Here is a 20,185-nt window from a genome sequence, read left to right on the forward strand (position 1 = left end):
ACCCATCATGCTATGAACAAAGTAACGGGGAAAACAATAAAATATGCCGGACCCCTTGCTGCCGTCGCCACTGTCTCATGCGGCTTTAACTAGAGAACCACACTGCGCAGTCTTGTGGTACTGGGCAAGTCGCTAACAAACATTCCTTACGCGGGGAGAGCAGCCATACGGTGGTCAGGCCACCGCTCTTCTCGTTTGCGGGGAATTTCTCTTATACGCTCCCTCGTTGCGTTCTCTCCTCGCACTCTGTGGTTGCCTCCCTATGGCTGCCTCCCTCTCGTCTCCGGGTACGTACGCAGTCTACGGCGTTGCACAAAATTGCCTCGATCCCTTGCCCTCCCTCAGCCCTGCCCCCTTTTCCAAAATCTCGTGCGGTGTCATGTTCAATAAGCACCAGTAGGATATTGTCCCTCTCTAGCAGACTTGTTCAACCACCGTTAAACAACAAGCTTCGGATAAGGATCGACAAGAGAAACTGCGAAATGATATCATGCGGGAGAAGTACGGCCTATTCCTGCGTATGTCTTCCTAATTGGTTGCATTGGGCACCCCCGGCTACGATGTCGACGTCCGGGCATCGATGTTCCCCTTATTACCGCTTCTCGATACGGTGACTAGCTCGCGTCTCGCTTAGCAACCAAGCAAGACTTGAAGTCTCCAAAAGACGTAGGCTGCAATGCATGTCCTGACTAGAGGGCTTAGCTACGCAGCATTGTATGCCTGATAGCTCCGAAAACATCGCTTGGAGTCGAGTCTAGTTGGAGTTCTGTGGGCTACATATGTATAACCTGGGACGCTGTTTGCTCACACGGGCCTTCTCTCGGGGGCGGTATCCTGTGGCCATTTCTCAGTTCTGCTGGGACGGGCATAACCTCGCCATCTCTTGCGCAGGGCCTATATTTCTCCCCTGCGTGGTCTCACCCATACCTACCTACAATTGATGGTTGTGCCCAACCACCGACAGTTGTTTACGGCTTCGTTAGGTAATTTGAAGAACGTCATTGGGCAGGCATGTGCGTCTCCGATCCAGTTGGAGTCACTAAATGCGTAGGCATCTGCCGGTCTGTCATGATTATCCTTCAGAAAGACCGACGATCGACTGCTCGCTATGTTTGGGCTTCATACATACTCCCGGGCGTATGATATATGCTGCGGCGCGCGTCGGTCAGAAAAAATAACGGTAGTTGGTCAAGAATTCGTTGCCGCCGGTGAGTTCTGCAAATCATCCAACCGGTTGGATATCTAAGTATCTTATAGTATGGTTGGTATCGTGCCTCCAAAATTGAGCTCGCTCCCTTTCCCGTAGTCGTCTAGGGACAGGGAGCAGCGCAAGAAGCCACCGTCCTAATGCATAAATTGCGATTATCCGGCGGCCCTTATCAAGACATAGACGCCATGCCGAGCGGATTGTCTGTTCTCCCACGGTCCCTACAGCAAATGCTACGCGATGATGCGCACCCAGATCGACGCACCCTACCTGATATGATTGAAGCATCCGCCTCCCCGTTACGCACGACCCAATCACCTTAAACAGAGCCAGCAGACGAATTGGGCTCCTACCTAGCTCACGTAGGTACGACCCGAGTAAACCCGCTTATCGTTTCACTCCACTTCTCGCTCTTCTTGTCCTTCTCTTCTATTCTTTCCTTGCCCGCCTACGCACACCGAGAGGCCTCGAATAGCTCCTCGAGCTCGTAGAGCGACACCCCTAGTAATTGTGACAGTCGGCTCCTCAGCTCGTCGAGGGATATCTCCGACTTGCTCGGGCGGTCCCCTAACACCGGCCGCTCCACCATACAGAGTCGTGTGCGCGCCGAGATTCCCTCCTCTCCCGTCTCTTTTGCGCCACAATGTCCCCGCCGCCGGGGCCTGTCGTTTTTCTTTTTCCCGTACGCATCGTTGTTGCTCTTCTCGTGATTCTTATCATGTCCCACGGACGGCATGGTGGTTACCGGCCTAGTTCTGTGGACCGACGTCTGACCGGCTTTCCCGCTACCCACCCCCATTATCTGGACTGCCGCTGGTTTTAGAGTTACTGCTGTTGTTACTATTGTTGATGATGGCGGTGTTAAGAGCGTTGTGGTATACGAGGACAGCCGCGGTCTAGGCTCCTCAATCACGTCGTCGGTGGCGACGGGCAAGTCCATATCCGGGCAGAGGTACCCATCGTACTGAGGGATACGGAACTGCCCTCCCGGGAGCCGGTTCCACACCCAACCTTCGCCTGCGCAGTGAAAGTCCGCGATGGCGGCCGTTGCATGGCCGCCCGCCGTAGCCGCCCGCGCGCAGATGCCGACCTCTCCAAGGACATCCTCCGTTGTAAGCACCCGCGGCCAAATCAGATCCCTTGCGGGGTCGTCGCGCATATCAAGCCAGCATTGCTCGGAGAAGAGTCGGGCGACGCTGTTCCGAGAGATGGTCAGCCTTTTACCCCTTCAACCATATGCTCACCTACCTGATCCGACGCAACTTCATCACATAAAATCAACGAAAAGGAAGGGGAGGAGGACTTACTAGTCGACGGATATCGAGTAGTGGGCGCGGTGCTTAGGGCGGAGCCTATGATAATCCCAGCTCAGAAACTGCCGCCACGCGAGACCGTCCTCGAAGCCAAGTTTCGTCCCTCTCCTTCCACCACCCCCCTCTCGATCGGCCTCGGTCAGGTCGCCGATCGGCACTGGTACCCACCCGCCAAAGACAGAGGCAACGAAGCTGTCGCCGAGCTCCATCTCGAGGTCGCCGCCGTAAAAGGGCTCGTGAAGGTTCCCTGGCACTGCCCGGCGGTCTATCCAGTAGATCGCGTGTCCGAGTCTGGAAACGGTTCTGTCAGCAGCGGCCAGGCCCATCGCTACATCGCTCGAATTCAAAGGCTAGAGGGAAGGGGAAGATGGAATTGCAAAGGGGGGGGGGGGGGGGGAGAAAAAGGGGCACACACTCGTGTAGTATCGTCACGGCCGCCATGAACGCCGTGAGCAAGTACTCCTCGCCGTGCTCCTTCCCGCACCTCCTCAGCTCCGCCATCCGCGCGGGGAACTCGGCAGCCACCAGGATTGTCAGGTCGTTATACCTGCTAGCTCTCCCTGCCGGCTCATCGTCTCCCTCTCTATTCCTACCCCCGTCTCCTCCGCTGCGCGTGGCCCCGTGGCCGTCATCGGACACCGCGAGTGAGGCCCCTCCGCACCGCGGGTGCCGACACGTGTACCCAACCCATCCCCGCTGCCGGAATATCCGGGCGTCGAGCTGCCATGTCGTGGCGCGCGCCACCGCCTCATCTGCGAGCCGGGCCTCCGCCGTGCGCAGCCACTCATCCCGCTGCCCTCCGCGCTCCCTCGCGTCCTCCTCCCCGCCCACGCTATGTTCCTGCGAGGACCCCGCGTTGCGCCGTCGGCGGCGGTGGTGCCGGACGATGGTAGTAGTAGCAGCGGCAGCGCTGGCAGCGGCAGGACCGGCACTCGCAGCCGCCGCGGCCCCCGCGGGGCCCAAGCCGGAGCCGAAGCTGCACCGGCAGCTCGGGGCGCGGCCGCCGTAGTCCGGCGCGAAGACGCCGTGGGCTAGGAAGTCCGAGGCCCAGGGCAGCCCGGCGGCCCGCAGCACGCGGCTCGCGAGCCGCAGCGGCTGCTCGAGCTCCGCGCGCAGAGCCACCTCGGCGTCGCTGCCCGCCCACCCCGCGAACACCGGGTGCACCGCGTTCTCGAGGCCCAGCACCCGCGGCGTCGTCGTGCCTGGGTTATGTCGTCAGCGCGTAACGAGAGGGAAGAGGTGGTGATGGGCTGGGCAGCAAGGGGCCTATCGACCAACCTATCGCGCCGCATCTCCGCAGTTCCTCGCTGTCCCACCCCTTGGCCGTCGAGCCCGCCTGCGCCGGGGTCCGGGCGTGCTGGGCGCCGGTCGCTCGCTCTATCATCGTCGTTATTGTGGTGGCTACTATTATTGCTGCTACTGTTTTTGAAAATTTTTTCTTTCAATCATCTAATCCCATTTAAGAGAATGATGTTTGGTGAGCAAGTGGTTCGGATTTCTTTGGAGAATGTTTAGAAGTCCGGAAACGGCTTTAAGTGGGCTATCGCTCGAGACTATAAATAGTCTATAGTGCTCAAGCATTCCAGACGAGATTCCTCGTGGCTTGAGAAGGGGGAGAAAGGCACGCGGGATGGAATGAACGATCTATAGATGGTCTGTCTATCAGTCATCAGAGCTCCCTGAGTCAATAGTCTATCCCTCTGCCGCTTTGCCCTACTTCAGCTGCCCTGTGTAGATAGGTAACCCTTCGGCCTGTGCCTACAGAGGGAATTAGGAAATGGCTTCCTTTCTCAGGAAGCTGTGGCAATTACCATCAACTACCTAGTTCATAGGCAGCTCCACTCTCTCTATTCTCACCCCAATCCCTTGCGCCTTCAACTATCGTAATCCAATTTCTTATCTCCGATGACCTTCCAGAACTCTTCGACAATCTCCTTCTGTCCGCTGGGGGCGCCGCGTACGGCGAGGTACTTACGGTCGTCGACCCGGGGGTTCCAGACGCCGGGGTTACCACCGGCCATGATTCCGCCGGCCTCGGCGAGGATGGCCCAACCAGCACACACATCCCACGCCCAGCAGCCGCCCTCCCAGTAGATATCTAACTGGCCGGCAGCGACGGCGCACAGGTTCAGGGCGGCGCTCCCAAGGCTGCGGAAGCCGTGGACTATGGAACCACCATTCTCCTTGCTTGCTGCGAGGCGCTTGAAGACCTCGGTCTTGAGCTCGAAGTTGGGGCCGTCACGGGCGGCGCCCCATTCAATGGCCACAAGGGTGGTGTCGAGGCCTGCGAGGGCCGGCGGGTGCTTCGAGAAAGGCAGCTTGGTGCGGCGGCCCTGGCCTCCTTCAAGCCCCCAGATGGCTCCCTCAGTCAGGTAGGCGCCCTGTCCCCGGATGGCGGAGTATAGCTGGTCGAGGTAGGGGTTGTAGACAACGCCGATCGTCGGGACATGGTCGACAGCGAAGCCAAGGGAGATGCAGGCGTGGGGGAAGGCATGGACGAAGTTGTTGGTGCCGTCGATGGGGTCGACGATGAAGGTTGGCGCGGCGGTAACCTGCACGCCCGGCTTGTACGTCTCCTCGCCCACGAAGGCGAAGCTGGGGTACGCTTCCGAGAGGCGCTTGGAGACGTGGTCCTCGACGGCTTTGTCGGTCTCGGTCACGATGTCGGTAGCTATAGAAGGCGGACGGCTTGTCAGTAGCTAGTTACGTGGGCAGGTATTTTTCACACGCATCGCCTAGAACTAGACACAGAAACTGCCTAGGCGGTGCCGTACGGAACATAGAGGGGCGGCGGAGAAGTTGAATCCGTACAGTTGAGCTTCGTCCCCTGGGAAATATCGGTCGGATTGGCGGACAGAATCATGCGGCCAGCCTCGTGGGCCACCACCACCAGAGTATCGCGGATCTCTTGGAGGTTGAGGTCGGCCATTCTCGTAGTCTCGAAAGCCGAACTTGTCTTGAAGAGATAAGTAGGTAGTCGAGCTAGCTAGCGCTTTACCTAGCTATCGATTCCAGATAAGAGAGAAGGACGAAGGGGAGAAGAAGGATATTTTTGGAAGCTCGGCCATCTTGTGTTGTTGTCCGACCAGGGGAAAGGTGCTTGAGGAGGTGGGGTTTGGGAGCGAACGGGACTGAGGGGAGGTCGAGAGACGGGATACCGCAGTGGGTTAGCACTCATTACGTCGTAGGGAGCACCACCAGCGGGGGTTGTTCAGGTCCTACGTACCCAAGTATACCGCATGTGGGAGAACAGGGGCGCATCATTGGCCCAGTTCTGCTGGACTTCCTTGAGACGCCCCCACCATTGAGGAGGTACCTAGGTACTTGCAGGTACCCATACCATCTAGGTAGTGCCTACCTGTAATATAGTTACGACAACGCCTCAGGTTGGCTCTTGCCTTCTTACATGTCGCAAAATAGAGGCCTCGTGCAGATGTGACGTAATGTATCTGATGTTATGGACGTGCCTACCTCAGCAGATAAGATGAGAGTAAGCATTGGCGAGGTTGCGGATACGGCGATATCTATGAACTTCGTCGGGATCGAGATCGGAATCTCCGTATGCATTTAAGCTACAGCGATCGCATACCAGGTATATCGCTCGCCCGAGACGGAGTGGACATGCCGCATGGACAATCGGCCGGTTAACTTCCACATCCTTACCTTGCAGAATCGCATGTATGTCTATATACGGACTATCGGCATCTTGAGGTGAGTGTCGTGTCGTATACCGTAGGCAGGTAGGGAGGTAGTGGTCGGCTTCCAGCGGCTAGACCGCAGTAAGCGATAGTCGGTGGGAACCGACCGGCCCCGCTATCTCTGACAAGCCCCTTTTCTCTGGCGGTCGGGACGATTGCCGAGCTGACCCGAAGTGGCGTCCTGACGTCCTCCAACGTAACCTCCACCTACATCGCCGTCACATCCACCCGACGCGCCAACTTGCATCAGAATCCCTGGCCACCTGGGCATTCTGGGACGATCCGTCTGGGAAATCAGGGCACGGTAGCGTCGAGGGCGCTTCCCTGATGAAACTTCCGACTCGGTAGGGATCGAAAAAGGGAAGAAGAGGAAAAGGAAGAGGAGGAGCGAAGAAAAGAGCCGACCAACGCCCGTCAGGCCAGGGCTAGATCAGGAAACACCTCGCGAGATGGCCGCGACGCCCGTCGGCAGGAAACCCCTGCCGCTCATCACCGTCCTAGGCTCCCTCAACATGGACCTGGTCTCCTACGTGCCGCACCACCCCCTGCCCGGCGAGACCCTGACCTCGAGCTCGTTCGCCGTCTCGCCCGGCGGGAAGGGCGCCAACCAGGCCATCGCCTGCGCGAAGCTGTCGCGGTCGCGCGCCGCCGCCCAGCGGGGCGACGACGGCGACGACGTGACCGCCCGCGTCCGCATGCTCGGCGCCGTCGGGCGCGACGCCTACGGCCCCGCGCTGCTCGCGAACCTGGAGCGGCACGGCGTCGACGTCTCGGGGGCCGCCGCGGACCCGGGCCTCGCCACGGGCGTCGCCGTGATCATCGTCGACGAGCCCACGGGCCAGAACCGGATCGTGCTCAGCCCGGGCGCGAACCACAGCCTCGCGGCGGCGCGCTTCGCCGACCCGGCCGCGCTCGGCGACCCCCTCCCCGACCTGCTCGTCATGCAGCTCGAGATCCCGCTGGCCACCGTCCTCGCCGCGCTGCGCGCCGCCCGCGCCGCCGCCGTCCCCGTCCTGCTCAACCCGGCCCCCGCCGTGCCCCTCCCCGCCGACGCCTACGCCGGCCTCGCCCACCTCGTCGTCAACGAGACCGAGGCCGCCATCCTCGGCGGCCTCGCCTCCGAGTCCGTCCTCGACGACGAAGCCGGCCTCGAGGCCGTCGCCCGCGACTTCCTCTCCCGCGGCGTCCGCAACGTCATCATCACCCTCGGCGGCCGCGGCGTCTACTACATGAGCGCTGCCGGCGGCGACGGCGACGGCGACAGCGATAGCGCCGGCGCCGTCGCCGTCGCCGCCAAGGGCCTCCTCCCCGCCGAGAAGGCCAAGGTCGTCGACACGACGGCCGCGGGCGATACCTTCGTCGGCCGCTACGCGCTCGACGTGGTCGCTTCGGGCCCGGCCTTCGACATCGTCGAGGCCGTCAAGAAGGCAAACCGCGCTGCCGCCAAGACGGTCGAGAGGCTGGGAGCTCAGGATTCGATTCCCTGGCGCGACGAATTGTAGTCGTGGGGGAAAACTGCCCCTCTTACGGTCACAATGGGATAATCACGCATCATGTTAAAAAGTATATAGGATAGGAAGAAAAATAAGCGAATGCAGTATTCCGACGTGTGTGTTATGCATAGAAGTTTGTTGGTTGTTACAGAAAAGAGGTTTGTGGAATAATACCCCTAGACTATCTAAAAGCTTGATCGGGTTATCGCGACTACTAGCCGAGTGCGACACCGCGTCTTGTGTAGGACCATCACTACTTTGTTCTACTGATGGGAGATGCGATTCCCTCACCATAAATTGCCCAGCCCCCAACGCCCCTCCCGCCTGGGCCCGTACGGACGCAGATCCCCTTTCCCGGGCGGGCTCGGGGACTCGGCGACGCTGCCCCCCCTGCCGTCCGAGCTCGTGTCCTCCGCGATCGACGGCACGAGGCTCCTCAGGCTGTCCGCGCCAATGGACCGCTCGTTGCGCAGCGCCGTCTCCCGGATGAGCTCGCGGCGGCGGTGGACCGCGTCCGACCTGCGGCCGGGCTCCTCGGGGTCGGGCGCGTCCACGAGCGTCGCCGCGGCCGGCAGGCCATCCGCCTTACTCACGTGGAAGGCCGGGCGCCGGCCCGAGGACGTGCGGCGCATCTCGGTCCAAATCCTCCTGGCCGGGTCCGCCGCCTTCTCCAGAGGCGACCGCTTCAGGCTAGCCCGCCGTCGCGGCACGGGAAGAGCCATCCCCGCGCAGCTGCCGGGCGACTCGCCGACGTCTTCCCGTCTACTCGCCTCGGCCCAGCCGGCGCCCGCCTAGTAGGCCGCCTTGCGAGGGCCGGAGCGGCTTGCCATGATCCCACGCATGATCTCGCCGGCGCGGGTCTGCCCCCAATGCGATGTGATTTTGCCGAATATCGGGCTAGCCGTGGGAGTCTGTCGAGGGGACCACAGAGATGCCGGGTTCTGCCTTCTGATGGCTCCCGTGGCTGCTGTTTCCAATCGAGTTTGGTACACTGATACGCCGTCCTCGACGAGGCACGCTCCAGATGCTGGGAAGCCTGAATGGCAATAGTTGACCCGGACGTGCACGTATTCGGTCCTGAAATCTCCTAGCTGGGACTCAAGATCGGCCATGAGACTATCCGACGTACACTTAGATAGTTTAAGTTGATTTGCTTTTGAAGCTTCAAGCTGGATATGGGCCAATACGAGGTGGCTAGAACCAGGGGTGATGATACTGACCATCTAGGTGAGCATGTGCGTCTTCACACGGGGACTATTTTCCATACCTCGTGGACGTATCACCTATGATATCGATGATGCGACTTTCTACGGTAGGTAGGACGTCTATCTTTATATCATAGAGATATCCATACCGTGACAAGCTAGCGTCGCCGAAGTCGTCAGATAGGCAAGGGGCCTGGTTAACACTAGCGTGTGCTAGGTCGCGGGGTGACTCTCTAGTACGCGGGCGGAATAACTGGCCAGATATTTCAATTGCCGCCCAGACACTTGGCCGCGTGTCATTTAACGACCTCGACTCCGCCGTGATCAGGATGTGCGGGATAAGTATGCACGGATCGGGCGCTTCGGGGCCCGAGTCTTGTATATTTGAAGAAGGCTCGCTACTTAGGTCTGAAGAACCTGATTTGCCGGCGTAGGAAGTAGGCCCCGAATAGAATATATCTAGAGACTGATCCCGCGAACTAGCAATCGCTCCAAGGTTCTCGCGGGGTGACCTGACCGCTGGCCGACGCGAAGAGTGGCTCAGGTATCGTGGGCTGGATCGATGTATAGGGTCCTTTATAGACAGAGATCTGCTCCTAGAAAATGAACGAAGCTTCGTGAGAAACGTGAGAGAAGATGGCCGTTGTCCCACTTGCAGACTCGCCGAGCGGCGAGGTGAAGTCTTGTCAGCCTTCGGAGTCGCTGAGTCCCACGTTTTGCTTGAACCTGCGAGGCTCCTGTTAACGACAATGAAGAACCAAGTCCCCTCGGAACTAAGATCGCTTACCCGTTTTCGCGGTGACACTCCTAAAGAGCTCCTTAGGACCGCGACCTTGAATTGGTTTGTCGGCTGCCTTCGAAATGCCCCCGCGGATGATACTCTGAGGCTTCCGGTTCTTGATAACGGTTAACGGGCGATCGGGGTCGCTGTCGAGGCTCCCATCGCTAGTCCTTCTCGGACTACCGTGGGGAATTTGCATAGATTTTCTACGCTTGATGACGCGCAGCGGAGGAGGGATATCGAATCCCGATAATTGGCCCATTCGCATCGTGGGTGGGCAAGGGTCGGGGGACATTTCGGGTCGACTCGTCAACAACCTGGCCGATAAAGGTGCTTTGTATAGTTGTGGAGCTGTCTCCCAGAGGCTCTGCGACGTGGGTAGCGATTGGATGATCACCTCGACTCCGTGACCATACCCGAGACCGGAGATCGGGTAGAAGGTCGAAGCCTCTCAAGATCGTCACGGCCAAAATCACGATAAGCGCAGTCGGGACTAAGGCAATCAGGAAAATGATACCGGCATCGAGAGAAGACTGGGACATCGCCGGTAGTTCCGTCGATTGCAACCGTAGGGTAGATATCGAATTTTCGTATTCGTGCTGATAAGAGCAAGGAAGAAGAGTGCGATTACAAAAGATGTAATATGCCTGATGCCCTCGAGGTATGCGTTAAAGGTCAGGAGTAAATTAGATTGCAATGCCGTTTGGGTATATCATCTCTCTTCTGAAGAAGACCAAGAAAAGCCGCGGTTTCCATTCTTCATGCGCGACACGCACACACACGCCGACGCTAAGACTACCGTCAGGAGCTGTCACTCAAGGTTCGCAAGAGATTGTCCTTGACGGTATCCACGTCATTTTCCTCCATATTCAGAAAGCGAATCTGTTGGGGATGCGTTAGCAGCTACACAAGCTGGGCGGTCTGAAGGAAGGAGACCCGGGCTTACAACATCGTCGGCGGCGCCCACTCCACCGAACAAGACAGGCTCAGATAAGCTCGCGGAGACTGCTTTCTTGACTCTCTCTTCCCACACGCCTTCCCAATTCCAGTCTCCGGGTTTTCTCACGGAATCGGAGGCCGTGGCACCGCTAGGACCTGCTCCTATCGCACCGGTGCTGGCCGGGGGGTTGTCGCAGAACACTTTCCCGCCTTCGACGCGATGGGCGCGCCAAGCGTGCCAGGCGCCGGGGTTACCGGAAGCTTCGAGGGGGATGGAATCTAGCACATCCTCGTCGCCGAAGGCGCTCTGTATGTACCAGAGAACTTCGTATGTGGATGTATCCTTTCGGCTGGTCTGGGCAAACCCGGGGGATGATCCGACAGCGGAGCCTTTCGAGCCAGGCGTACTTGCGCTGCTCATAGAGGGAGGAGGGGGCCGATGGGGGGTCTGCAACCCGTCCTGCTGTCTACCTTGTTGCGCGACACTGGCGGTGTTCCGGCTCTGTCTCCTGAACCAGTTGGGAAACCCGTGCCTAAGGCTAAATCCGCCAGGAGGTAACAGCTCTGCATCGGTTGCGCTCACGGTGCCGTCGTCCTGAACGTCGGTCGAATACATGTACGTGCTCAGAGGGGTGATCAGGGGATGGAACATGTCGGTCGAGAAGGTGATGAGCGGTGGTAGTTGGGGGTACGAGTCGGGGAACGAGATCTGGAATCGCAACACCGCAGGGGCGTAAGGGCCTTTTGGTTATTCGGTTAGGCCACAATTATAATCTCGCAGGGCGTGGATGCGCAAACAGCAGGGCACTCTCACCGTCTCGAACAAACAGAATGCCGGACCAAAGGCTGGGGTCGCCGGGCGTGAGGCTCACGAACACGCCTTCGGGACAGGCTTGCTTTAGCCCGGCGCTTGAGGGACGAGTTAGCTTTACCCAGGGAGACAGAAAGGGCATGATCGATAGCGCGAGAACACATACAACTCCACGAGGAGGTGCTGCCGCCTCAGCGCCGGTAGCGCATTCAGCTTGGAAGAGGTCATGGTGCATCAGGAGCTGTAAAGAGGCGCATCCGGGAACAGGAAAGAAAACGTGAGGCCGAACGAGAACGCATGGGTATCTCGGGTCTCCAAAGAGAAGTAGAGAAAGGTATGCTGGGTCGGTAGGGGCCTAAGCGCTATCTTGCATTCAGCAACGCTAGATTATCGTGGAGATGATTGGTGAGGCGACGACATGGAACCTGCCGTGTTCTACATGGGTCCTGCGAAGCATCAATGCATGATGCATTACCTAAGGAGACCTATTCTCCTTATCGATAAACCGGTAGCGGGATGCTTGACTTTTCTCGGCTCGTTGGTCGGCGGTCGGCGTTTAGTCGGGTCACGCCGGTGTCCCACTTGCCGGGAGATGATATGTGCATAGTACATAAGTATCTACGTCAGCCACAGGTAGGAGCTAGAGGTGCCTGTGGGTACCTAGCTCCTACTACATTATGTACCTAGGTACCTAACCTGTATTGCTACCTTAGGCACCGCCCTGAGGGTCTCGCGTTGTCCGGCACACATTACAGCAGGCAAAGAGCCCGGGAGGACGAGATGGAGAGGGGAGATGGAGAGGGGAGATGGAGAGGGAAGATGAAGAGGGAAGACACCTCGCACAAGCAGCAAAGGGCCAGGTTGGTGCACGACAGACCACTAACCACGTAGGCAAGGGAGGGACCTACTCATACAGAGACGGCGCCGACCCCTTGCCTCCCTGGGCAAAGCTCCCGGGTAGCTGGGATCGTCTCTGAATGGTACGATCGCCCATCCTCGAAATATTCCCGATACCGAGGACTGATGAGGCTAAGTTGATCCTACCAGCACACGACCAGGCGCTACTCGACGCCAAATACCCCGCAGACCACTTACCTTCGGACAATTGTAACAGGTGTCCGTTCATTGTGTCGGCGTATCGCGAGATGGCTGAGTCGCGACGAAGCCGCGCAGCCGCTGGGCTGAGGACTCCGAGCAGAACAGGATGCGATCCTAGTCCTCCCACCTCTCCATGCCGCTAGACACGGTCTCACGTACTCTGTAGGAGGGGTTGCGCAGGCCGCGCAGGTCGAGCCAGAGGGCGAAACAATCCCCCTCCCGCCCTACCGCCCGTTAGGTCAATGCCGATACACGATGGCGATATGTACAACCCCTCATTAGCCGGCAATCAACGACGCCCCACTCCCTTCGTTCGGGATCCGGCCTCTAAGCTTGCCTAGCACCATATTCCCTCACACAGGCCTCGGGCAAAATCCTTAGACAGGGCGGCAGAATGGTTAAGTCCCCATGGGGTACTTAGTAGCGGCCGTCGCGGCAGCAATGTTCATAACCCTGCCGGCTCGCTTGCGAGAACCTCATCTCCGAGACGAGCCGCTGTTCTAATCATAATAATAATACGACTGCTGCTGCTCCTCGTTTCTGTCGCCGCTGTATCCGCTGCCTCCGCCGTCTCTACACGCACCACCACCGCTCACTACAGCGGCACATGGGGATTATACGCCTCCTATAAGTTGAAGACATACCTAAACTTTTGTGACATATCATCACAGCCTCTTGCCTGCTCTCTATCCCCCCCCTCTCTCTTTCCCTCTGTCTTTTTTTCCCTCTCTCTTTCTCTTCCTCTTCGCTCGGACTGCGTGAATCATGGCTGATTTTAGGGATTTACGGATATCCGTCATTGGCGCGGGTGAGTTCTCCAGTCCGGAAGGGTGGGGGGCTACGAGATTTGAGAATACGACGGTGGGGAAGATGTGAGCGAGAAGAAAGTTGCTTTTTAGTAAGAGTAGCACTGCTGACTGATGGCCCCTTTTTTTCACTCCTGATACAGGCATGGGCGGTCTCGCCTGTGCGCTCGCCTTCGCCAAAAAGGGGTTTAAGCATGTCGACGTATACGAGACGGCCTCGAATTTAGGCTTCGTCGGCGCCGGCATCCAGCTCGCCCCTAACATGGTCCGCGTGCTCGACCGCTGGGGCTGCTGGGAGGGCATTGAGGCCGAAGCCACCAACATCCTCGCCTCGAGCATCCGCGAGGGCTCCACTAACCGCGAGCTCGTCCACGTCCAGATGCCCGATATTGCCGAGAAGTACGGCTACCCCCACTGCACCGGCCACCGCGCCTCGCTCGCCGGCGGCCTGTACGAGGGCTGCAAGAAGCAGCCCAACATTACCTTCCACTTCGCGACGTCGCTGACTGCTATCACTTCGTTCGGACCCGAGAAGACCGTGTTCACGGCCCAGCCCCGCGACGGCGAAGCCTACGAGGTCGAGACCGACGTCTTGCTAGGCGCCGATGGCATCAAGTCGGCGGTGCGCGCAGCGCTGCTAGACACACTTAACATCACTGACGAGGTCGAGGATACGGGCCAGGCCGCATACCGCATCATGCTGCCGCGGTCGCAGATGGAGAACGACCCAGAGCTGCTCGAGCTGCTCGACGCCGACGTGGCGCTGCGGTGGATTGGAGAGAAGCGGCACATCGTCGCGTACCCGATTAGCGGCAAGACGATCTACAACCTCTCGACGTGCCAGCCCGACGTCAACTTCGCCGCCGCGACCAATGCGACGTACACGACACGCGGCAGCAAGCCCGCCATGCTCAAGGTCTACGCCGACTTCTGCCCCGTCGTCCAAAAGATGCTTAACCTCGTGCCCGAAGGCGAGGTCTGCGAGTGGCGCTTGCGCTCCCACAAACCCCTGCCGACCTGGGTCCACGGCGCCGTCGCCCTCGTCGGCGATGCCTGCCACCCGACGCTGCCGCACCTGAGCCAGGGCGCGGCGATGGCGATCGAGGACGCGGCGGTGCTCGCCGAGGTGGTGAGCCGGGCGCCGGACGGCGGCGCCGACCGCGCGGCGCTGTCGCGCGCCATCAAGACGTACGAGCTGCTTCGCAAGGAGCGGACGACGTTGCTGGTCGACCTCGCGGCGTCGTCGGCACGCACGCTGCACCTCGGCGAGGGCAAGGCCAGGGAGGAGCGCGACCGCCAGTTCGCCGCCGCCAAGCAGAAGGGCGCGCCCATCCCCGACAAGTGGGCCAGCCCCGAGGTCCAGCACATGATCTACACATACGACTGCGTCAAGGACGCCCAAGAAAGGTTCGACGGGCTGTACGCGGGGCTCGCCGGCGCCGCCGACGACGCGCAGGGCGGCCACGCGAACGGCAACGGCTTCGCGAACGGCCACGCGCAGGGCATAACGGTATAAGCTAGAAAGGCGGCAGGAAAAGAACTACCTACTAGCCAGTCAGTCTAATTGCAGCATTGTACGAAGGAGGGACAGCTAGACACGTTATTACCAGGGCATGCGCGAGCCAAGCGCACACGCACATACACACACATATATAGCGCAGCAATACATTTGTCAGGATCAGGGTCCAATTCGAGTACAGGTTATCCGTCGGAATCTGTAGAGTTTGTAGAATTGTGGGTGGCATAGTAATTACAAAGAAACGGTATGTCCTCCGGCGAAGTCCGCAACGCCCACTCTAGCGACGATTTCATTACGGGCAATGAGAACGAGAGCGTGCCCCGGCGAGGCGCATCCAGTCCAACACCCGTCATAGCGTCGTCCCCGGCCAGCGGTTCCGTCCGTCCGATGATGGACTGGACGTGATGGGGAGAGTGACGAGGAATCCCCTCCCCATCTTTCTCCTTGTTGACTGAACGACGTTGCTATTACCTCCTCATGTCCTCCCCTCCTTGCTCGTGCTGATCCGTTGTCATCGTCTATCACTATAGTTCACGCATACCCTCTCCCCACTCGGCCCCCCTTCCCTTCGTCCTGGGCAGCCCGTCTAGAACAGGCAGTCCAAGCAGCAGCAGCACGCCAGACCGGCCAACAGACCGGTGAGGCAGCCGCCGCCGCCGCCGTCGCGGTCGGTCTGCTGGTTCTGGTATTGACCCTGGGGAGGGTAGTAGCCCGGCTGCTGGGGCGGGTACTGGCCCGGAGGGTATTGACCGGGAGGCGGGCCCTGAGGGTAGTAGCCCATGCCCGGGTTCTGCTGGTAGTTCTGGTTCGGGTCGCCGTAGGGTGCTTGGGGCGGGTAGCCTCCCTGGTACGAGGCGGGCGGATGCTGAGGAGCGCCGTACGCCGGAGGCTCTTCGACTTTGGACATCTTAGCGATTACGGAGTGAGACTCGATGGCAATTGGTGTGTGCACTGTCGAGGATTTCCTCCTGTGTTTATTATTGCCGCTTTGGGCGGTGTTCAGAAGGGTACGGATGCGCCGAAATGAAACGATGTAGCAACGATGCGGTGCAAAAGGTGTCTGTCCTGTGCCACCCTTGTGCGGTGAGGGCTGGGAGACGGAAAATAGATAAAGAGAGAAGGCAGGTAGATGGAAAAAGGGTGCTGCGTGAAGAGAAGTGATGAAAAAAAAAAGAGAGAGCCGGGGTCGAAAGGAGAGGGAAAAGAGAAGAGAGGGAGGGAGAGAGGGTATTGGGATTGTCTCTCGGATAATCGGTTCGGGTTTTTGGTTGGCACCAAGAAGTCCCAAGAAGTCCCAAGTCTGATGATTGCAATCAATGCAATGTCAAGAAGTTGTGGCGGAGCCCTAGAGACGCGTAGGATATGCGCCACACCTTTGTTCGCGGTACGCCGTGGTATGTACTACATAAGTAGCAGGAGGGTGGTGGGCAAGAGAGGAGATAAATTTCAGAGGTGAAGGACGCCCGTAGCTTCAAACACGGTACATGCAGTACATGCAGGGCAGGAATGGCAAGGTCTCAAATTGCGTCGCAGAATCTTACCCCGTGCTGGCCTCAGGCAGGCTACCACACAAGAGGGTGTGGACGCGTGTCAAGTACCTACCTGGGTAAGGCATGGTACTGTGGCTTGGAGGGGGACAACACGGACACCTCTCTAATAACCTTAGGTTGTTCCGAGGTACATCATCACGCAACTCTGTATTGGCTCACCTTCGCTGCGACCTAAGGGCTTACGGCAAAGGCCAGAATTGGAAAGGGAGCCTATGCGGATTTGTACGTAGTACATGCCAACATACCCAGGTATGCAAGAACATATAGTACCTAAGGTACCCATCTAATTACCTCGTACGTACAGGCACCTAGGTATTCAAGAACATATAATAGCACGTAGGTTAGGTACCTTTGTAGGTATCGCGCGTGACACCACGGGGAGGATTCGTCAGGTGTGGAAACTCGGTTCGATGGCCCCCGCATACATAAACATGTATACATGTGTATGTATAATACAGGTATGCAGGTAGACATGGCATCGGGCATGGGCATAAGCATACGTAGGTAGGTAGGTATAGGGAACTTCCACTCGCCGAGCCATGCGCTACCTGTATCCACAGTAAGACGCAACGACCATCAGCCTCGATAAAACTTGGCCAGCCCCCATGTTTGTGATGTCGTAGTTATGGAAGGTGGGAATCAGTACTTGGGTAGGTATAATGTTGGTGTGATGCTACCTATAATTGGCAGGCTGTGGCACGGTAGGCGGGCAGTTTGCCTACCTTAGCCTTGGCCTTGCCTGCCCTCTGCTTTGCGATTAGATAAGGGCGCTTACGATACCTACATCAGGCGCGAACATACCACGGGCAGGAACTCCTCTCTATACCTGGACGTAGAGGTACTAACTAATATGGTATAGCGAGCTGCTACCTGCCTCTACCTACCTCCTATAGTGCCTACGCCTAACCGAACCTAGCCTGCCTGCCCAGGTATCTATTTGTAGGCAAGTACCTACCTATCTATCTACCTACCTACCTACCTGCCTAGGTACGTTGCCTGGCTGCCTTGTGAGTGCCTACTTATATGTCGTGGCTACCCCAGCATGACGGGACCTCAGTGAGCAGGAAGGAAGGAGAGGACAGATGACAGATACTTCCCGCCCGACGCGCAACCGCCGAGGGAAAGTGCACGATAAGAGCCGTGGCGGAAGGCACGGCCGCGTCGAATCGCAGAGGGTCGGAATAGCTAAGCCAAATGGTGTCATTGGTGCGGGAGCAGCACCGATCGTTCCCACGGAATCCATCCAGCTCCCAAAGAGTACCTGTCACATCTGGCCCGGCTGCCCATTGGCCGTCAACACTACCAGCTCCTGTTCTCACGAGATATCGCTCTATCGAGAGTCCACCCGGGTTGCTGTTCTGGGCCGTTAGGTCACAACTCCCCGTCTGCTTTGCTACCTGATGATGTGTCGTTGCCGTCGACGATAAATACCACCGTCCCGTCCCCTATCTCCTCCTGGTACGCCCCCTTCTTCATCTCCTCCCGATCGCCAGTCGCCCCCCCTCACCCAGGCCATTCCGTCCGAGTCGGCTCTGTATTCTGTTCGACGCCCTCCGCTGAAAGGCGCCCGCTGGTCTTGTCTGTCCCCGTGCACGCACCCTTCGAAATGGGCGAGTTCCCGCTCCTCTTCCCGCAAGCCGCCGCCCGGCGGCTGGACCCTCACCTGCCGTCCTTCGCCTCTCCCGCCTCGCCCTCCTTGCCCTTCGTCACGCTGACCTTTGCTACTTCCCTCGACTCGGCCCTGTCGCTGGGTCCCGGCATCAGAACCGCCCTCTCCGGCCCCCAGTCCAAGGCCATGACCCACTACATCCGCAGCCGCCACGACGCCATCTGCGTGGGGGTAGGGACTGCTATAGCGGACGACCCGGGCCTCAACTGCCGCATAGCCACCACGGCCCATCCGCCGGACTACTCTCCCGGCGTCGACACGGCTAGCGTCGGCGCCCTCTTAGGCCTGGCTTCTCTCCGGACGGGGGAGGCCGGCATCAGCGAGGCGGACAACATATTCACCTCGCACCAGCCGCGTCCTGTGGTCATCGACCCGGGATTGCGCTGGGACTTTACCCCCGACACCAAAGTGATGCGGTTGGCCAAGGCGGGCAGCGGCTTGGCGCCGTACATCATAACCGCCGTGTCGGACCCACCACCAGACAAGAGGAAGCTTTTGGAGGAGCTCGGTGGGAAGTACATCGTCTTGACGCAACTTAGGGGCGGCGGGGCCGGGGCGGGCCCGGCGAGTCGCCGGCGCTTCGATTGGCGGTCCATTCTAACCACGCTACGGGGAGAGGGGCTGCAGAGCATCATGGTCGAGGGTGGTGGCGAGGTGATAAATTCGCTCCTCTCCCGCGAAAATTCAAGCTTGGTTGACTCGGTTATCGTGACCATCGCGCCGACGTGGCTTGGCCAAGGAAGTGTCTTTGTTGCTCCCCCTCGAACCCCCAACCCAGATGGTCAGTTGAAGCCAGTAGCTCGGCTTACCAGCACCACCTGGCTGCCTCTCGGGAATGATGTGGTTTTGTGCGGCAGGATTGCAACTCAGGCCTAGCGCCTTCAGCTATGATATGTCCTTACGGTTACCAATCCACGTCATCTCAGGCACCTTTTGCTCTGCCCTGTTCGCCGCTCGACAACCGGTCCAGTCTGATTGTTTTCCCTCGGTGTTGTTTCCTTGTACGAGAGTCTACCATGCGAGAGGTGAAACAATTCATGCAAACCAGTTAGGAAACCCCGGTGGTATTGCTGGTGGTGGTGTTCATCGAGATCGGATGTTTTCCTTGGAGGGTACAAATCGAGGCAAACCCTTTCGACAACCAGCCGTCGGCCGCAAGTTATTATGAGTGAAGGTGCCCCGGGGAATGAACTCCGATGAGGAGATGTGTTCTCTAAGCTCCCAGATCGTCTGGTTGGGGCTGGGGCTGGTGTGTCCGTCGGTATATATGTGGACATGAGAGGTGAACGTTGTCTAGTAAAAGAACAACGAGGAGACTGTCTCGAAACTTAGCCTCCCGAGGCGCTATATGTATACATGTAGATCACAACGATCACTACCATTGCTACTACTACTGTCATGTGCAATCATAAGACTCGGAGCATCCAGGATAGAATCTGGTCTCTCGTGGGGGTGGTCTAGACGCACGCAGACCAGCAGTGGGATCCCTTGATAACAATGGGTGCATCCCTGGTGCTATAGGTGAGTTCTTCCCCCCTCTTATATGCTTTAAGCTTATCATGTATCTGCCTATTAAGATAAATAATGACATTGTAACTATCCTATACCTACATCCGGTCAAGGAGGAACTTCGTAAGAAGCATGAATTCCTTGCAAGTACTTGAATAAAGGCTCTGGAATCTCACAGACAGCGGGAAAATGTGGGTGAAATTGGCATGATAAGTTAATTGAAAAGCAGTGTCCAAGCGATTCCTTCTCAGAGCACTGAGACCACTACACCGCGACATCCACCACACCTAAGGGGTGAATTCTTGGTTCCATACACACAAAAAAACGAGAAGAGTAGCCTCCGCCCAGCGTATCTGCCAGCCCAGAGGAGCAGGAGAAGCTTTGATAGTGGTGTTCCAAGCCAACTAGCAACCTCGCCGTACTATTCGTCGCTGTGGGCTTGTTCTTTGTAGCGCTCGATCGACGAAAGCCTCCGGCCGGCGTCGTTTTTTTTTTCCAAAAAAAAAAAAACAGATCTATCGGCGAATAACTTCGAGACGTGGCCCGAAAGACAGCATCGCCCCCACCTATATCCGCGGGCAGCGATC

General features: G+C 58.3%; 9 protein-coding genes across 9 annotated transcripts; 3 read left to right on the forward strand and 6 right to left on the reverse strand.

Moving 5' to 3' along the window:
- Positions 1-1,575: 1,575 nt before the first annotated feature.
- Positions 1,576-3,904, reverse strand: GGS23DRAFT_609197 (uncharacterized protein; the record flags this gene model as incomplete). The annotated part of the gene is made up of 4 exons (XM_051520254.1): positions 1,576-2,403; positions 2,515-2,811; positions 2,936-3,722; positions 3,799-3,904. 4 exons carry the CDS (start codon positions 3,902-3,904, stop codon positions 1,656-1,658), a joined length of 1,938 nt encoding a protein of 645 aa, XP_051377227.1. The 3' UTR covers positions 1,576-1,655.
- A 284-nt stretch (positions 3,905-4,188) lies between these two features.
- Positions 4,189-5,577, reverse strand: GGS23DRAFT_34391 (inositol monophosphatase). The gene is made up of 3 exons (XM_051513072.1): positions 5,332-5,577; positions 4,332-5,191; positions 4,189-4,278 (listed from the first exon to the last, which is right to left on the reverse strand). Exons 1-2 carry the CDS (start codon positions 5,447-5,449, stop codon positions 4,395-4,397), a joined length of 915 nt encoding a protein of 304 aa, XP_051377228.1. The 5' UTR covers positions 5,450-5,577; the 3' UTR covers positions 4,189-4,278; positions 4,332-4,394.
- Positions 5,578-6,907: 1,330 nt separating this feature from the next.
- On the forward strand, positions 6,908-7,810 carry GGS23DRAFT_545950 (Ribokinase-like protein). The gene is made up of 2 exons (XM_051515009.1): positions 6,908-7,418; positions 7,500-7,810. Exons 1-2 carry the CDS (start codon positions 6,914-6,916, stop codon positions 7,718-7,720), a joined length of 726 nt encoding a protein of 241 aa, XP_051377229.1. The 5' UTR covers positions 6,908-6,913; the 3' UTR covers positions 7,721-7,810.
- A 188-nt stretch (positions 7,811-7,998) lies between these two features.
- Positions 7,999-8,433, reverse strand: GGS23DRAFT_592291 (uncharacterized protein; the record flags this gene model as incomplete). The annotated part of the gene is made up of 1 exon (XM_051517860.1): positions 7,999-8,433. The coding sequence occupies one exon, from the start codon at positions 8,431-8,433 to the stop codon at positions 7,999-8,001; it is 435 nt and encodes a 144-aa protein (XP_051377230.1).
- On the reverse strand, positions 8,149-10,245 carry GGS23DRAFT_34478 (uncharacterized protein). The gene is made up of 3 exons (XM_051513081.1): positions 9,704-10,245; positions 8,979-9,642; positions 8,149-8,926 (listed from the first exon to the last, which is right to left on the reverse strand). The coding sequence occupies exons 1-3, from the start codon at positions 9,990-9,992 to the stop codon at positions 8,503-8,505; spliced, it is 1,377 nt and encodes a 458-aa protein (XP_051377231.1). The 5' UTR covers positions 9,993-10,245; the 3' UTR covers positions 8,149-8,502.
- On the reverse strand, positions 10,246-11,770 carry GGS23DRAFT_34477 (UBC-like protein). The gene is made up of 4 exons (XM_051513080.1): positions 11,614-11,770; positions 11,451-11,545; positions 10,644-11,377; positions 10,246-10,579 (listed from the first exon to the last, which is right to left on the reverse strand). The coding sequence occupies exons 1-4, from the start codon at positions 11,673-11,675 to the stop codon at positions 10,499-10,501; spliced, it is 972 nt and encodes a 323-aa protein (XP_051377232.1). The 5' UTR covers positions 11,676-11,770; the 3' UTR covers positions 10,246-10,498.
- Positions 11,771-12,749: 979 nt separating this feature from the next.
- Positions 12,750-14,992, forward strand: GGS23DRAFT_34578 (FAD/NAD(P)-binding domain-containing protein). Its single transcript, XM_051513095.1, has 2 exons — positions 12,750-13,353; positions 13,495-14,992. The coding sequence occupies exons 1-2, from the start codon at positions 13,311-13,313 to the stop codon at positions 14,865-14,867; spliced, it is 1,416 nt and encodes a 471-aa protein (XP_051377233.1). The 5' UTR covers positions 12,750-13,310; the 3' UTR covers positions 14,868-14,992.
- Positions 14,993-15,021: 29 nt separating this feature from the next.
- Positions 15,022-16,050, reverse strand: GGS23DRAFT_545965 (uncharacterized protein). The gene has a single exon (XM_051515010.1). It carries the CDS (start codon positions 15,775-15,777, stop codon positions 15,457-15,459), a length of 321 nt encoding a protein of 106 aa, XP_051377234.1. The 5' UTR covers positions 15,778-16,050; the 3' UTR covers positions 15,022-15,456.
- A 1,858-nt stretch (positions 16,051-17,908) lies between these two features.
- Positions 17,909-18,986, forward strand: GGS23DRAFT_34609 (putative riboflavin biosynthesis protein Rib7). Its single transcript, XM_051513099.1, has one exon. The coding sequence runs from the start codon at positions 18,027-18,029 to the stop codon at positions 18,963-18,965; it is 939 nt and encodes a 312-aa protein (XP_051377235.1). The 5' UTR covers positions 17,909-18,026; the 3' UTR covers positions 18,966-18,986.
- The last annotated feature ends 1,199 nt before the right edge of the window (positions 18,987-20,185 follow it).

This window comes from Durotheca rogersii, assembly GCF_024521655.1.
Source record: "Durotheca rogersii strain YMJ 92031201 chromosome Unknown GGS23scaffold_1, whole genome shotgun sequence".
NCBI classification, from domain to species: Eukaryota; Fungi; Ascomycota; class Sordariomycetes; order Xylariales; family Xylariaceae; genus Durotheca; species Durotheca rogersii.

What these genes read in the sequence shown, in the direction of transcription:
- GGS23DRAFT_34578 (XM_051513095.1), top strand. Translation starts at nt 13,311, where the DNA reads ATGGCTGATTTTAGGGATTTACGGATATCCGTCATTGGCGCGG. An exon ending in GATATCCGTCATTGGCGCGG is followed by an intron (nt 13,354 to 13,494) that starts GTGAGTTCTCCA and finishes CTCCTGATACAG; the next exon opens with GCATGGGCGGTCTCGCCTGT.
- GGS23DRAFT_34391 (XM_051513072.1), bottom strand. Translation starts at nt 5,449, where the DNA reads ATGGCCGACCTCAACCTCCAAGAGATCCGCGATACTCTGGTGGTGGTG. An exon ending in CCAGGGGACGAAGCTCAACT is followed by an intron (nt 5,192 to 5,331) that starts GTACGGATTCAA and finishes CGCCTTCTATAG; the next exon opens with CTACCGACATCGTGACCGAG.
- GGS23DRAFT_545950 (XM_051515009.1), top strand. Translation starts at nt 6,914, where the DNA reads ATGCTCGGCGCCGTCGGGCGCGACGCCTACGGCCCCGCGCTGCTCGCG. An exon ending in CGGCGTCCGCAACGTCATCA is followed by an intron (nt 7,419 to 7,499) that starts TCACCCTCGGCG and finishes GCGCCGGCGCCG; the next exon opens with TCGCCGTCGCCGCCAAGGGC.
- GGS23DRAFT_545965 (XM_051515010.1), bottom strand. Translation starts at nt 15,777, where the DNA reads ATGTCCAAAGTCGAAGAGCCTCCGGCGTACGGCGCTCCTCAGCATCCG.
- GGS23DRAFT_34609 (XM_051513099.1), top strand. Translation starts at nt 18,027, where the DNA reads ATGGGCGAGTTCCCGCTCCTCTTCCCGCAAGCCGCCGCCCGGCGGCTG.
- GGS23DRAFT_34477 (XM_051513080.1), bottom strand. Translation starts at nt 11,675, where the DNA reads ATGACCTCTTCCAAGCTGAATGCGCTACCGGCGCTGAGGCGGCAGCAC. An exon ending in CAGCACCTCCTCGTGGAGTT is followed by an intron (nt 11,546 to 11,613) that starts GTATGTGTTCTC and finishes TCGTCCCTCAAG; the next exon opens with CGCCGGGCTAAAGCAAGCCT. An exon ending in CATTCTGTTTGTTCGAGACG is followed by an intron (nt 11,378 to 11,450) that starts GTGAGAGTGCCC and finishes AATAACCAAAAG; the next exon opens with GCCCTTACGCCCCTGCGGTG.
- GGS23DRAFT_34478 (XM_051513081.1), bottom strand. Translation starts at nt 9,992, where the DNA reads ATGTCCCCCGACCCTTGCCCACCCACGATGCGAATGGGCCAATTATCG. An exon ending in GAGTGTCACCGCGAAAACGG is followed by an intron (nt 9,643 to 9,703) that starts GTAAGCGATCTT and finishes GGAGCCTCGCAG; the next exon opens with GTTCAAGCAAAACGTGGGAC. An exon ending in ATAGGTGATACGTCCACGAG is followed by an intron (nt 8,927 to 8,978) that starts GTATGGAAAATA and finishes CTAGATGGTCAG; the next exon opens with TATCATCACCCCTGGTTCTA.